The sequence below is a fragment of the Camellia sinensis genome, chromosome 5, assembly GCF_055761805.1.
Source record: "Camellia sinensis isolate YWXY chromosome 5, ASM5576180v1, whole genome shotgun sequence".
NCBI lineage: Eukaryota > Viridiplantae > Streptophyta > Magnoliopsida > Ericales > Theaceae > Camellia > Camellia sinensis.
In genome coordinates, this window is record NC_138965.1 from 12,423,428 (window position 1) to 12,439,225 (window position 15,798).

Genomic DNA, 15,798 nt, shown 5'->3' on the forward strand with positions numbered 1-15,798 from the left:
GGCCTATTCCATTGATATTGTGCTTTGATTAAATTAATAGATATGATTGAATAATGGCATTGATATGGACCAAAGGTCATTCTGTCCTTATTAATAGAAGTGGGCTCGAGGCCATTATGATGTGAATTTTTCTGTCCTTGTTAATAGTACTGTAGTGATACATGTGCCTTCTGTTAATAGTTATTATTAATGTTCTGTTATTCGCAAGACAACTATGTCAATTTGTAATAAACCATGGGGAAATTTATGTGCACTATTGTGTAATGGTATTCTTATGAATCTGAGATTATTCTGTATAATCTGTTGGGCCTGAGGCCGTTGTATATTACATATGGGCCTGAGGCCGTTCTGTATTACATGTGGGCCTAAGGCTGTTTTGAAATGTGGCTATGGATAAGACCTGTATACAGTTTGATATATGTCTATTTGTAATTTTCAAGGTTTTGCTCATTCAACTAACCTCCTTACATTGCTATTATTCACTGAGCCTTGCTCACTTATCTTTATATCTATTTATGTAGGTGAGCTATTTGGGATCGACACTAGAGTTGTCTTAAGGTCCACCTGTGTACCAAACTGCCTGGGGTACGCCTCCGTGTTGAGGCCTTGATCTTGTATTGGGAATTATGCAATTTAACTATGTAATTTATTGAGTCTTACGTGTTTGTGTGTGAGATCTATCTAAATTCTGTGATTGTATATATTATATGGAAGTGTAATTAAAGGCTTAAATTTATTTAGTTCATTATGTATGCACAGGCTCAATGGACGTTATCTTTGTATTGGCATTTGCTTCCGCTTGTGGCCCCGTATTTCAATATTATTATTATGAAATTTTGTTCTGAGGCCTATGTACATGCCGATCATGGACCAAACTTTTAGGGACAGGTTTGGGTCGTGACAGGCTACTCCCTCCAATTTTGGACTTCAAAACAAGGTTTTTATCATTGAAAAACCTCTGAAATTCAGTGGTTAAAAGGCCCAAAAAAGTTGTTTTGAAAGTGATGAAAAGATGACACAAAAGCTTAATAAGTTAAGAAGCAAAAGGGATGGACAACCCCTTAACTCAAAAGGGCTCAAACTACCACTTTTAGGTCATAAAAACAGAGGTTTTTCAGTTCAAAACCAACCCCAAAACAGTACAAAAAGATGGCAAAACAAACATGTTTTAAAAGGTAAAGGTTATACCTCTTAAAGGGAAGAGTGATTCTAGGCCACAATTCAAGCCAAAACCCACTTATGGAGTTCCAAGAGAGATTCAAACAACCTCAGCCCAAAGACCAACCACTTTGGTTAAGGGTTGATAGGTTAAAGTTTGAAGCATGCAAGTTTGAAGCATGCAAGCTTTTAAGCACAAAAGCTCAAAAGAGAGAGAAGTCTAGAGAGAGAAAATTGTAGAGAGACTCCCAAAATTTTTCCAACCTTGAAAACAATAGAGAATGCCTTCTATATATAGAAATATGAGAGCTCATGTCGAAAATATCAACAAAACAGACAGCTGGAGCTTGTGGGAGACAATTGGAGGAAAATATCTGCAAAATCTGAGCTTTTTTCACCAGTGGTCGACATGTTTCATTGGTGGCTGGTCAGCCACCAATGATAGCTGGTCGGCCATAAAAAATCTACTTCCAGACCCAACTTCAAACGGGCATATTTTCTTCATTTGGACTCCTTTGTAGGTCATTCTTGAGTCTAAATTAAAGCCCCAGAAGTCGTCTTTCCAATGGTGCAACCTCACATCAAAATTCCAAGTGTGCAAAAAAATATTTCTATTTTAGTGAAGGTTGCTCATTTCCAGCTCAATCGGATTGATGCCTAACTTCCAACAACCATATCTCCTTCATCCGGACTCGGCTTTAGGAGATTCTTGAGTGTAAAATGAAGCCCCAGAAGTATTCTTTCCAATGGTGGTGGCCTCACAACTTAAGTCCAAGTGTACAAAAGGATAGACCTGATTTAGTGAAGGCTGCCTGGTTTTGTCTTAATGGTTCATGCCCAACTTCTCCCCCAATTAGGTTTCTTCTCTCTCCTCCAATTTTCTTGAACTCCAAACCTTTAAATAAGGTGTTTTGAAAGAATTTTCAAAGAGTTCACCTCTCTTTCATTTATTTTCATTTTATCCTTGCTCGATTTACCGAAAAGCGCAATTTTTATCGAAATGCGAGCCTCGGAACATCTCATAAACATTTTCACAAAATGTTTTGAAAGAGAAGGTTTTAAGCTCTAAAATAATTTTGGTCAAAATAGTTTTGGTCCAAAATGGGGTGTAAGGTTGGGATTTGAAGCTCCTCTTGCCGAAAAAATCGAGCCTTTGCATAACATAGCCTTCATCATTGAATGATCAACCTATGGCGTCTAGGTCTTAAGGGTAATCAAAAATGGAGTGTCTACATGCTGTTCCAGTAGTTTTTTGGATCCAGAAACAAAATGAAATTTTCATTTTGCTGTCCAGATTTTGTTCCATTGCATATATAATCTTCATATTAATTTAGGAAAAAATCATAGAGTAAGAACACAGGTTTTTATTCGCCGAACAAGTTGTTTGGAGTGCTACTATAATTTGTGAAGATCATTGTATCATGGGAGATAGACGCCACTTAACCTTAAGCACCGTAGCGGAGTGAATTTGTCTTAAGGACAGAATGTCACACACTCGACTTGATCTTTAATTATTCATTCGGTTCGGTAAAAATAAATTCGGTACGTAATTTATTTTATTTATTTGTTTTAGTTTCAATTTATTTATTGTACACAGAAGATTGTTCTAACAAATTCAACATTGACATTGTGGATTCAACATTGGACAAAGCAATTCCGAGGTGAAGACGGTGGTGGAAGGGGCACATTGAGTTTGGTTCAATTCAGGCATAGATTCACAAGGTAATTGAGGGTACTCGTGTATAATTTTTTTTATTTGTCTTCTTAGTGGATTGTTTTGTGATTTTGACTCGTGGCTTTTTATGACAATTAAATGTGCTCAAATTGTGATTTTTTTTTGCATGTTAAATCATTATACCAATTTATTATTGATTATTTGACTAAAATTAATATTTACTATTTAAAATTAAAATATAATCACGACTAAAACTTGATTATTTATTTACTAGTAAAATGGGCAAAAGAACATTTAGGTGTTTCTATTTGGGTCTTATTAAAGAGTGTTTTCAAAACAGCTGAATGTTTTGTTAACCAATGTTTTTATAACACTTGTTCACATAAGCCTAATGTTATAGAATTGATAGTTGAGTTCACATAGTGATTCCAAAATATCATGGCTTGTAAAGATGGCTTATGACTATTCTACCCTTCTCATTGTTTGATACAATCCTGATGTACAACAAGAATTAATAAGAGCATAATATTAACACAAATTTTGTTAACAGATATTTTTGGGCTACAAAAAACATAAAAATGGATAAATTTCTAAACTGTTATCATTAAATTCAAAATACTTTTTTGAATTTAAAAATACATTTTATAATTTTTCAAAATATTTGTATCACATTTTCGATATTAATAATGCTGGCATTTCCCTAAACATTGACAAACTCTCGTGAGTAACTTACGAGTGCAAGTTGATAAACCCATACAAAGATCCAATGATTAATAATTAATACAAAATCAAAAGTGTTAATGCCATTCCAGCTCATCTTATTTAATTAAGCCCGTGATGTATTAGAAAGTGACATTAATGTCTCTTTCTTCTTTATGTAATTAAAGAGATTGATAAAGGTTTTCAAAATTAAAGTGATAAATATTAAAGGCACTTTGTCGTTTAATTAGCACATAGAAGATGATAATTATTACAAATTAGACGATTAGATGATCATCTTACACCGGTACCAAAAATTAGAAAATTAAAAAAAAAAAAGAAGTTATTTACACCAAGGCCCCTCAACTATTAGCGAATATTACTTTATCTTCCCATCTATGAACCTTACATTTTGATCCCATCAATTATGAAAATTGTACAAATACACTATTTTTATAAGAGTTTGCAGGCAGTGAAAGTAATATATTTTTATAATTTACGAGATCAATATGTACGAATTTATAGATAAAGAAATAAAGTGATATTCACTAATAATTAAAGGGATCTCAATGCATTTAACCCAAAAGAAAAAGAAAACTAACAGGAAGAGAGCACCACTAACTGGTGTTATTAGATAGATCATAAATAAGAGAGTAAGATAAGCAAGTAAATCCAAAAGCATGTTAGAGCTATTGGGCTCTATCCTTAATGACATCAATGCCCATCTCAGTTGGGTCGGTGGCTTGGACTTCATAGTGGATGCCATCTAGCACCCTCCTCAACCCATCTTTTGAGGTTGCATATAGCACTTTTGCTCTTATTCTTGATGCCGTTGGAGCCCTGTCAAAAAAAAAAAAAAAAAAAATTACAATCCAATCAAACCATTAATTAATCATCATTTTCATGATTTAACTTGTATGATTGGATTCAAATTGGATGTTTGTGGTGGGAAATTATTTTGATTAGTTTTTGAGTAAATCTTAAATAAATTTTAATTTAGTTGATTATAAATTGAACGTGTAATTTGATTTTTTATAAGGTACATAATCGAGATGAACAAAAAAATATATTGAAACTTACCTTAGGAGTTTAACAAAAGTTTTTAAAAAATATTCAAATTTAACTTATTTACTTAACAAATCAATCTCAAATAAAATTTTAAAGAGTCAAATTTGAGTGCCATTTTGGAAACATGGTAAAAAGTCACGTTTTTTGATAAAATGTCCAAAAACGTGGCTGCCAAAAACGCCAGAAAAGCCATTTGGCAAGTGCCAAAAACGCAGCCGTAAAATTACAAATTAAGGCCTATGAAAAAAAAATAAAAAAATAAATCTCTTATGTTGGGTAAGGGTATTTTGGTCATTTTAATTTGATTTGACACTATAAATAAATATTAAACTAAAAAGCAAAAGCCAGCTTTTTACCAACTTTTCAAATCACTTCCAAAAAAGCCAAAAAACTTAATAAAAAGCCAAAAATCAACTTTTTATCAACTCCCCAAAACAACCTGAGTAATTCATTTTACAATCTAAAGTGAAAATTAATTGTTTAAACATATAGTGGTATAATTAAAGCCAATTTACTCGAGAATTTAAAAAACATAAAAAATAAAAAATACACGAGTAGTCACTTTTTTAATCCTACTTTTCATTTTCAGACTCTATCTTTATTGGTACGTTTAATACAACATATTATATTAGATGGTACTTGTATAAATTGCAATACCTTTGCCTTTCTGCTTGAATTGAATTCAGTACCGTTACTGACACAATTTTTGATAAATAATACTTGCCCTCTCTTAAAATTTGAATAAAATATAACTAATCTAATCTTTTTAATATAATTATATTAATTTCTCTTTAAATTTTAATTCACACAATACTTAGACAATTAATTCATTAGTTGCATAAAAAATGTATTAAAATATAAATTTATTTTTTGTTTATTTCAATACCTCCGTTTGGCAAGTTAGTTTATGGGTTTTTTTTGGCTATTTTAACCACAAAAGACAAAATAGACTATTTTAATCACAACAAACAAAACATCACATCCAACTCATAATTATTACACTCTTCTCTCATAAAAAAGTCAAAAAAATCAAAAAGTCCTTTCCAAACTAAGCTTTTTAACCCAGGTTAAAATAACAAAAAAAACTAAAAAACTAAAAAGTCAACCCACATCCCAAACGAAGCCTATGTCTATTCATTATTGGTATTAATTTTGGTCACTTTAATCATACTAAAAGATTTATATTAGTGTAATTATATAAAAAAAAAATATAGAATTGACTATATTTTCTCTAAATTTTAAGGGAAGGGAGTGTAATTGACTAATTTATTTTATCATTGTAAATAAAATATTAGTATGTGTTTTGAATTACATATTAGCCCTGTTGGTGATCTAAATTTTGACATGAAGAAGGACAAGACCAGCCATGATTCAGAATGATTAAAAAAGAAATGACAGGCTGGTGAGTTAAAGAAGAGTATGACGGACCACGCAATAAAGAAGATCTTGCTTTTCCGGCAATTATCGACGGTGACAAAATCGAAATCAAACACGGCATATCGGCAATCGTCTGTCGGCAAAGATGCGGTGAGATCATCGTAACTTTCGCCGGGCCCGCCCACCTTATCGACGGTCACCAATCGAGATCCTTCGTCGATCTTGAACACTATGTACTTGTGCACCTTCTTCCATTTCATCTCCATAAACGAGTTCTTGCACTCCTCCGTCACCCACATTCCCGTCGTCGCCTATACAATCATATATATATATATATATATATTAGATCAGTTTAGTGTTACGAACACTGAAATTCTAAATCACCAAAATAATCGATATGAGACAAGATATTCATAACTGTAATTATGACATTTTGTATCATGTCATGGTGATTAGAAGTTCACTGTTCGTATATAATCAAAACATGTTACAATAATTGTATCAATTGATCGATAAGAAGAATGAAAATGAGATTTCATCTGAACAAATAGAGAGATACTGAAAGATGAAAGCTTGATGCGTGTACCATTTTGAAAGCCATGGCCATGGTTGCAGCTGGTTGGAATTGAGTGAGTGTGGTGTGGTGTTGTATGGTATGGGGTGAGCAATGAATTGAGAGCTGGGTACATTGTTTTTGTGTAGGGGCTATATATATAGATGTCATCGTTGAAAATGCCTGGAATGTTGATGTAAATTACGAGTAAAGACCATGCTACCAGATCTAAGATGGGTCACTTTTTTTTTATAATTATTTTTCAAAGAAATTATGCCATTTTTTTTTTTTTTCTATTTTCTGGTCCATCTATTGAGTAGGTGAATCTAAAATTTTTTTTAAAAAAAATTATAAGTTAAAAAAATAAGTATTTTGGATTTTTTTTTTGTCCTTCGAACTTTTTTTAAAAATATTTTACTTTTTCAATTTATCTATTCGATTAGAATCTAAATGCCTAAATTTTTTTGATTTAAAAAACAAAATACTAAAGATGAAAAAAAAAATAACAAAAAAGCAAACTCCAAACACTAACTAGAGATTTGGAGAGGGGGATTGGATTAGTGGATAAGATTAATTTTTGTTTCGAAAAAATGTCATGGGATTAATAATCGACACAATAAAGACTCTTTCATGAAGAGATTAGCAATTCCATGTCCCATGATTGAAAATACTATTTTGTAATTTACTTCACAAAAATAATATCACATTTTATATAATGATGATTTTTATATAATTTCATAAATTTAATCACTGCTAACAATATTACTACATTAATGTATATAAACAAACATAATTAATCTTATAAAGCCAGTATAATACTATCATACCAGTTATTTCATCACTCAATATTATCTTATCGTGTTTATAATTACATCTAATTAAATGTGACAAACAAACCTAATCCAAGTGCTTTTAATGCTACAAATCTCTCAAACAAATTTACTCACACTAACCTAAGAAATTGAGTGAAAGCTAATTGAGTCCTTGGCAAATGAGTAATCTGACATATAACCGTCTACAATATCATAAATAAATTTGAGCATAGTGTTTACGAATTCTTAAGCATGATCCACACCAAAATTATGTACCAAAATAATAATAATAAATAAATAAATAAATAAAGTACACCTAAAATATTCTCTCCACACCATTTTTTTTTTTGGGGAACCATCTCTCCACACGTAACTACTCTTAGGGGTATTCGCGGATCGGTTTTGTGCGGTTTGCGGTTCGGTTTTGACCCACCCACATCTATGCGGTTTGGAAAAAAGTCAACCCGCAACCGCCCGCAGTGCGGTTTGCGGTTTGTGCGGATAGGGTTTACAAGTGTGCGGGCGGTTGCGGGCGGTTTGCGGTTTACACTTTTTTCTTTAAAAATTAATTTTCAATTTTTTTTTTCCCAGCGAATTTAGGCATCAGATTCATTTTATTTATTTGTGATAATAATTTTTTGATGAGTTTACAAATAAAAATTGAATATCAATGCATTAAATGAAAGTACCCAAAACAAAGAGGCCCTACACTAGCATTTTTGCCATGAAAAAAATGTATATCAATGCATTAAAGGTTGTACTCAATTAGAATTGCCAGTTCAGTAATCAATAATCAAACTATAAGTTCTATCGACCATTAGAAGGAAAATTTTATTAAGAAAAAGTGGATGAATCACCAATGAAAATCATATAAGAAACCAAATTTAGGACTTGATAATTCTACGGCATTAAGAAAGTTGAGAAATACTTAAAAATAAGGATCCTAGTATCATAGAGAATATAATGGTGCTCCTGTAAAAGTTACAAAGTTGGTATATAAAAAATAATAATAATAATAATAATTAAAGTGCGGGCGGTTTTTGCGGGTTGCGGGTTTAAACCGCGGCCCGCCGCAACCCGCAAATTTGTCATATTTCAAACCGCATCCGCCCGCATTATGTTTGCGAAACCGCCCATTTATATGCGGGTTGGGCGGATTGGGCGGTTTGAGTGGTTCGGATAAACCGTTGCCCACCCCTACCTACTCTAATAATGAGTTATTTATTGAAAATCGTGCTCTCATAACGATAAGAATGTTGATAAATATTTTTGAGAAAAAAGTGTTATATAAATTGTATTTATAAAAAAAAAAAATCATATACTAACATATAATAATAAAATTTTGGCACTTGAAACAATTTTATTAAAATAATATGGTAAGACAAACTCATGTGGAAAAAATATAATCTGTGTTTATTTATTTATTTTTTAGAAGCACTCCAATAACTAAAAAAATTCAAAGGTTATACCATAGTTATGAGCAATTGTTTTTTGATTATGATTCATTTAAGTAATTAGATACATAAGATTTTGTGATCAATTTGGTGATGAAAATTATGGTAATTGGTTATGGGATTTTTGCCGTATTTTTGGTTAGGATTTAAAAGATTTTGATTAGGAGACTTTTCTGATGTTAGAATTTTAGTGGCCTTACTTTTTACACGGCTTTGTAGTGCTTTGCTACGAATCGGAGTGATAGTGATTTTGAGTATGCGACTGTTATGATATTTTGATTATGAGCCAATTTAATTTTGTTATTACTCAGGGAAAGTATAGGAAGTACCTTGCTTTGTGTACGTTTTTTTTTTTTTTTTTTTTTTTTTTTTTTTTTTTTTTTTTTTTTTTTTAGTTTTTAGCTTTTTTGGTTTATTAGGAAAAGAGGTATTAAAAAAATAGAAAGGTGATGGAATCTAAATAAGTCAATAAGTTGCTTATTTTGGTGTTGCCAAATGGGACTTATAAAAAAAAATCACTACTAAAAAGTCAACTATTCTCTTTACTTTTTTACATATCTTTTTTGTAAAAAATTAAAAAATTAACTAAAATAGTTAGTTTCCAAAACAACCCTCAAATTAGTAAAAATTATAAGGGGAAAGTTTCTCTCATATTGACATCTCAACATGAGAGAACTTGAGGGGCTTGTGAAGCCCACCACATGTTTTGTTTTGATAATCCGAATCGTTCATATTTCAAGATTTATTGAGTAGAATATTTATCCAAAAAATCAAAATGATCAGATATATAACTATATGTTTGAATCAAATTTGTATCACAAAAAATAGATATTTATTCTTAAGATTATATTTGTCGTCCATTTTTTAAAAATAAATATGATCCAAACATATAATTATTGATGCCAACTCATTTTAATTTTTTGTATAAATATTCTATTGAACAAATCTAAAAAAAAATGAACGGTTCAGATCACCAGAATCAATTCCAAAATGAGCCTACCAAATACAAACGTTCTTTCAAATTAAAATAACAACATGAGAGAAGCAAAACTCAAATTGTAAGGGTCTGTTTGGTAACGTTTACGTTTTCAGTTTATATTTACAAAAATTTTATAAACTGGTTTTTGCCTATTTTTTGTTTATTTTTAGAAAAACATAAACTACAAACGCGTTTGGTAATTGACAAAATGTTTAAAAAATTTTAAAAATATAAAAAATAGTGAGAAATAGCAAGTGGTAGCAAGTGGCGGTGGAAGACGGTGGCGGAAAGTGGTGACGGTGGGTGGCGGGTGGTGGCGGGTGGGTGGTGGTGGTGGTGGTGGTGGACAGTAGCGGGTGGTGGGTGGTGGTGGTGGTGGTGGTAGTGGGTAGTGGTGGCAGGTGGGTGGCGAATGACGGGTGGTGGCGGGTGGTGGTGGTGGGTAGGTGGGTGACGATAACGGGTGGTGGGTAGTAGCGAGTGGGTAGTGGTGGCAGGTGGGTGGTGGATGGCGGGTGGTGGTGGGTGGTGGCGGGTGGGTGGCAGATGGCGGGTGGTGGTGGCAGGTCGGTGGCGGATGTGCGGTGGTGGCGGGTAGTGGCGGGTGGTGGCGGGTGGGTGGCGGATGGCGGATGGCGGGTGGTGGCGGGTGGGTGGCGGATGGCGGGTGGTGGTGGGTGGGTAGGTGACGGTGGTGGGTGGTAGCGAGTGGGTAGTGGTGGTGGTGGCGGTGGCGGGTGGTGGTGGCAGGTCGGTGGCGGATGGCTGGTGGTGGCGGGTGGGTGGTAGTAGCAGGCAAGTGGCGGGTGGGTGGTAGTAGCAGGCAAGTGGCGAGTGGTGGATGGTAGCGAGTGGGTGGTGGTGGTGGTGGTGGGTGGTGGTGGCAGGTGGGTGGCGGATGGCCGGTGGTGGCGGATAGGTGGCGAGTGGTGGTAAATGGTGGCGAGTAAGTGGCGGGTGGTGGTGGTGGGTGGATGGATGATGGTGGCGGGTGGTGGGTAGTAGCGAGTGGTGGGTGGTAGCGAGTGGGTGGTGGTGGTGGTGGGTGGTGGGTGGTAGGTGGTGGTAGCGGGTGGGTGGCAGGTGGCTGGTGGTGGTGGGTGGCGGGTGGTGAATGGTGGTGGCAGGTGGGTGGTGGCGAGTGGGTGACAGGTGGGTGGTGGGTGGTGGTGGCAGATGGGTGGTGAGTGGTGGTGGAAGGTGGTGGTGGGGGGTGGGTGGTGGTAGCGGAAGACGGTGGTGGAAAATGGTGGCGGGTGGTAAAAAAAAAAAAACTCAAAACTCAAAACGGAAGCACATTTTTTGAATTTACATTTTTTGACCAAATTTATAAACCGAGATCACTGATTTGTAAATCAAAAATTTACCAAATAAATTTTTATTTACATTTTTTAAATTTTTATAAATATAAATAGAAAATTAAAAATGTAAGTATTACCAAACGCCACCTAAACATTTATGGTTGAAATTTTAGGTGCATGCTATATGAACCTTTTCAAATGATGTCTTTATAGTTGCACTCCTCTCCTTTATATGTAGAGTGTTGCTAAATAATCTCACATTTTTTCTTTGAACTTCTATCCACTTAATGTATTTCTTACCTATTTTTTCTCTGAATGCCCATTTTAACTCAAATTAAATCCTCATTCATAGGACTGTATAAAATATTATCTAATCCGCTAAAATCGTACTGATTTACATCAATTCGTACCGCTCTATCCACTAACCGATGATTAAACTTTAAAATTCATAATTTACCTTCCAAATCACTCTGTTCTGTTATAGTTAATACACATATATTTTTTAGCATTCAATAAAATCAAAGTAAAAATGAGTGAAAAAGATTTAAAATGTGAAATTTGTTACACATTAGCAGTTATATATATGAAACATATTATGTAAAATTAATTTATATTATATATATATAAAATATTATGCAAATTAATTTTTTATATTATGTAAATATTTAATAATTGATTAAAATATTATTTAATTCGTCAATCTACTTAAAAATCATCAAAATCATGATTTATTGATCCATCATTCAATTTAAAATTTTATTTTTAAATTGTTCGAACGGCACTGCACACAACCTTACTCATTCATAACCCTTTAAAACTCTAACCCCAACTATATTCGACTGCCATCACTGCCACATTTGGTAGTCACTTTCCACTCTCTTTTGTAATCACTATTTTCAAAAGCCTTTTTCTAGACTCTGTCGCCCTTCTACTCCTAAGGGATGTTTTAGAAAGTAAATTAAAAATTACTTTCTAATTTTTAACTTATTTTTGTTTAAAAAAAAATAAAAAGGTGACTTTTAATTTGCGCACAACCTTACTCATTCATAACCCTTTAAAACTCTAACCCCAACTATATTCGACTGCCATCACTGCCACATTTGGTAGTCACTTTCCACTCTCTTTTGTAATCACTATTTTCAAAAGCCTTTTTCTAGACTCTGTCGCCCTTCTACTCCTAAGGGATGTTTTAGAAAGTAAATTAAAAATTACTTTCTAATTTTTAACTTATTTTTGTTTAAAAAAAAATAAAAAGGTGACTTTTAATTATTTTTTCAAAATACTCCTAACCCATTTCAAGTAAAGCGTGGCAAGCAATAGGAGAGAGGTGACAGTGGTGGTGTGTAGCTAGGAAAGGGCGGGCGGATGTGGTAGTCGAAGTCAATTGTTTGTCAGATTAGGGGTGTAGATAACATTCAAATTATATAATAAGATAAAATTACAATAAAAAAATAAGAAGCGGTAGAGTCCATAGAAAAAATTGAAGTTCTATTGGCAGCACCCCTATATCCATGCTGATGTGTTTGGTTTAAATGACCAGATTACCCTCAATCAGTGAGATCTGGTGTCTTGGGCTCTGTTGCCTCCCCAAAGCACGTTTGTGGACTATGGGGTTAAACTTGAATGTTTCGTCCTATGCGTAAGAGCATTTCTAACAGTTTATCAAATGTTTCACTAAATCTGAGTCAAAAAGGGATTATTTCTTTAATTTGATATTTCGCGCTCCAACGGTTCAACATCAAATCCGTTTCATCAAATTTGCGCTGGGCAACCGGTTGGTCGACCGGCCGGTCGACCGGCCGGTCAACCGGTAACGACAAAATTTTTTTTTTTTTTTACCGGTTTGAACCTTTTTTTTTTGAACTTTTGGTGGTCGACCGGGTGGTCGACCACCTAGGCAAATTTTTTTTTTTTTTTTTTAACTGGTTTAAACCTTTTTGTGAACGGTCTGAACTTTCTTCGGGGCGACCGGTTGGTTAACCGGTTGGTCAACCGGATGGTCGGCCCGTTCGTCTCATCCCAACGGCCAATAACAGTGATTTGGTAAAATATAGAACTTGTTCTCAGTTTGATACTTTTTTTGCTGTTTTCTCATTTTGATATTCATTTGATGCAACGGTTGGAGCGTGGAAAAGTACACTTTTCATCAAAATTTAAATCTGATATCAATTTTAGTTCAGCGTTGGAGATGGTCTAAGTTGTGTGCTTTGTAATAATGTTCATGTACAAATTTTACATGAATTGTTTATCAGTTCAATGTCTGGTCCAAGTCTACCCATTAATTGATTTTTTTTTTTTTTGGGGTAAATCATACCGACTTTTATGAGAAATGATAGAGACTCATTTTCTCTTAATTCTTATAACTCCACAAACACATGTCAGTGAGTAAGAGGAGCAAAATAAAAAAACAAAAAATTGGTCAATCCCAATACATTGGGAGTGCGTTTGTTTGGACTGGCTGGATAAGGGGGGATTGTAATCCATCGGACTATTAGTTCTGGGATACATTGTCCCAAGACTATTTGGTTGGACTAAATTTGTATCCTATGTTTGTTTAGTCATGGGATTAGATGTCTGGATTGGACTATTTTTAGTTATCCAATGTTTGTTTCGGATATTATGGAGAAAGATAAATGCTCCAATGACTATTTTATCATTTTCAATTATTTGCTAAGTAATAACAATATTAAACATAACTTTAATATTTTAATTATTTTTACCTAGATTAAATAAAAATTTATTTTATTTTATTTTTTGCACAATATTTTAATTATTTTCATTTATTATTTTCAATTAAATTAAATTTATAATTTATAATTTATATTTTTTATTTAATATATAATTTTAAATTAATGACAATAAAAAATAATTTTATTTAATATATAAATTAAATTTTCAACAACACAAAAAAATTTAATTTATAAGGCCATAATTTATAATTTATTATTTTTAAATAAATTTAATTTATAATTTATATTTTTTATTTAATATATAATTTTAAATTAACAACACTAAAAAAATAATTTAATTTAATATGTAAATTTAATTTTTTAACAACACTAAAAAAATTTAATTTATAAGGCCATAATTTATAATTTATTATTTTTAATTAAATTTAATTTATAATTTAAATTTTTTATTTACTATATAATTTTAAATTAACAATGCTAAAAAAATAATTTATAAATGTTCTAAAGACAATTTTATCATTTTCTAATTGTTTGCTGAGTAATAGCATGGAGAGTAAAATGGACATTTTACAAAATAATCTCATGGGATATCATTCCCATGGTTTCTATCCCACCTCCCCCATGGGATAAGATAGTCCCATATTTGTGAGACTAATAGTCTGATGGGACTATTAGTCTGGAGCAAAAAAATGAAACAAACAATGGACTATTAGTCCGGTGGGGCTAATAGTCCAATCCAACCCTCTAATCCTTCAAAACAAACACACCCTGGGGGTGGTGAGAGTTAAGGAAAAGGAGGTCTCAACCTTTTTTCGACTTTTATATCATAATTTTAACATAATTATGTTATATAATTTTTTAAAATTTTAATTCACATAATAATTGATTAAATTTTTATTAATATTTTTTTAGTAATATTTATACAAAAAAGAAAAATTATCCGGTATGCAATACACACTGTATTAAGATTTAAACAAATTTGTGTTCAATTTACACATTTTTGTGAAATCACTTATATAAATTTATGTAATTTTGTAATAGAGTTGCACACTGGGGTATTTCTCATTCTATTACTAAGAATATCTTCAATCCTTCACCAAATCTTTTATTAACTTAAATTTGACAAAATAAAAAAAAATAGTAAAAATGAGATCTAATTCTTTCATCAAACTTGTATCTAATGAGGAGAGAAGCAAGTTTTTCATCAAATCAAGGATTAACTAAATCTTTCACAAAATTTTTAACAAGACTTTTTTTCACTTAAATTTCATAAAATTATCAGAAGATGAAGGATTGGAGATTTCATTTTGTAACCAAAATTGGTGAAAATAAGTTTTTGGGATAGGTTAGGTATTTTTAAACAAATCTGATTCTCACAATTGAAGTAAGCTATATATCAAATTAAGCTTTTAAACTAAATTATTAAATAAATTGAACAAGAATAAAAATGAAGGGTTCGAGATGGAATTGATCTTATTGATCTTATTCATGTGGGGGAAAAGGTGTTCGGTTCATTCATGAGCTAAACTTAAAAGCATGGTTACATTAAAAGAGGAGAAATAGAGAAACATTTAACTCAAAAACATGAACAAGTCCAAGATCAAATTGCATGTCCACTTCCATTGTAGAATACATAGTAGAGATCAAAAGCTCACATATCAATATGTGAAGAATACAGTGGTCCCATCTCGTAGATAGCACAACCCACATACCTCCATCTTTCATTCCTCAAAAAAGTCTTTGCTTAAAAGCACAAAACTTTTATAGAAGACTGCCCAAAAAATGGATAGCAATAATAGATCTATGAAAAAGCAAAAAGCTTCATGTTCTTGGCATGAGTGAAATCAATTGCATTGTAAGAATTTAGAAAGAGAGTAAATTACACTTTTCTTCATTATGTTTGGCTATTTTCTTACTTTAATTTTAAAATTTTTATTTGTATTTTAAAACTTCATATTTCAAGTTTTTTTAATTTACTTTAAAGTTAATTTTTATTTAAAATTAGACAAAAAATATCACCTTAGTTGTTACA

At 32.5% G+C, this 15,798-nt stretch overlaps 1 protein-coding gene across 1 annotated transcript; it reads right to left on the reverse strand.

Moving 5' to 3' along the window:
• Positions 1-4,050: 4,050 nt before the first annotated feature.
• LOC114281905 (actin-depolymerizing factor 5) lies at positions 4,051-6,756 on the reverse strand. The gene is made up of 3 exons (XM_028224494.2): positions 6,564-6,756; positions 6,029-6,288; positions 4,051-4,372 (listed from the first exon to the last, which is right to left on the reverse strand). The coding sequence occupies exons 1-3, from the start codon at positions 6,699-6,701 to the stop codon at positions 4,222-4,224; spliced, it is 549 nt and encodes a 182-aa protein (XP_028080295.1). The 5' UTR covers positions 6,702-6,756; the 3' UTR covers positions 4,051-4,221.
• Positions 6,757-15,798: the final 9,042 nt, after the last annotated feature.

Coding starts and splice junctions, on each gene's coding strand:
- LOC114281905 (XM_028224494.2), bottom strand. CDS start 6,701: ATGACATCTATATATATAGCCCCTACACAAAAACAATGTACCCAGCTC. Junction 6,289..6,563: donor TGGCCATGGCTTTCAAAATG/GTACACGCATCA, acceptor ATGATTGTATAG/GCGACGACGGGAATGTGGGT. Junction 4,373..6,028: donor AAGATCTTCTTTATTGCGTG/GTCCGTCATACT, acceptor TTTTTTTGACAG/GGCTCCAACGGCATCAAGAA.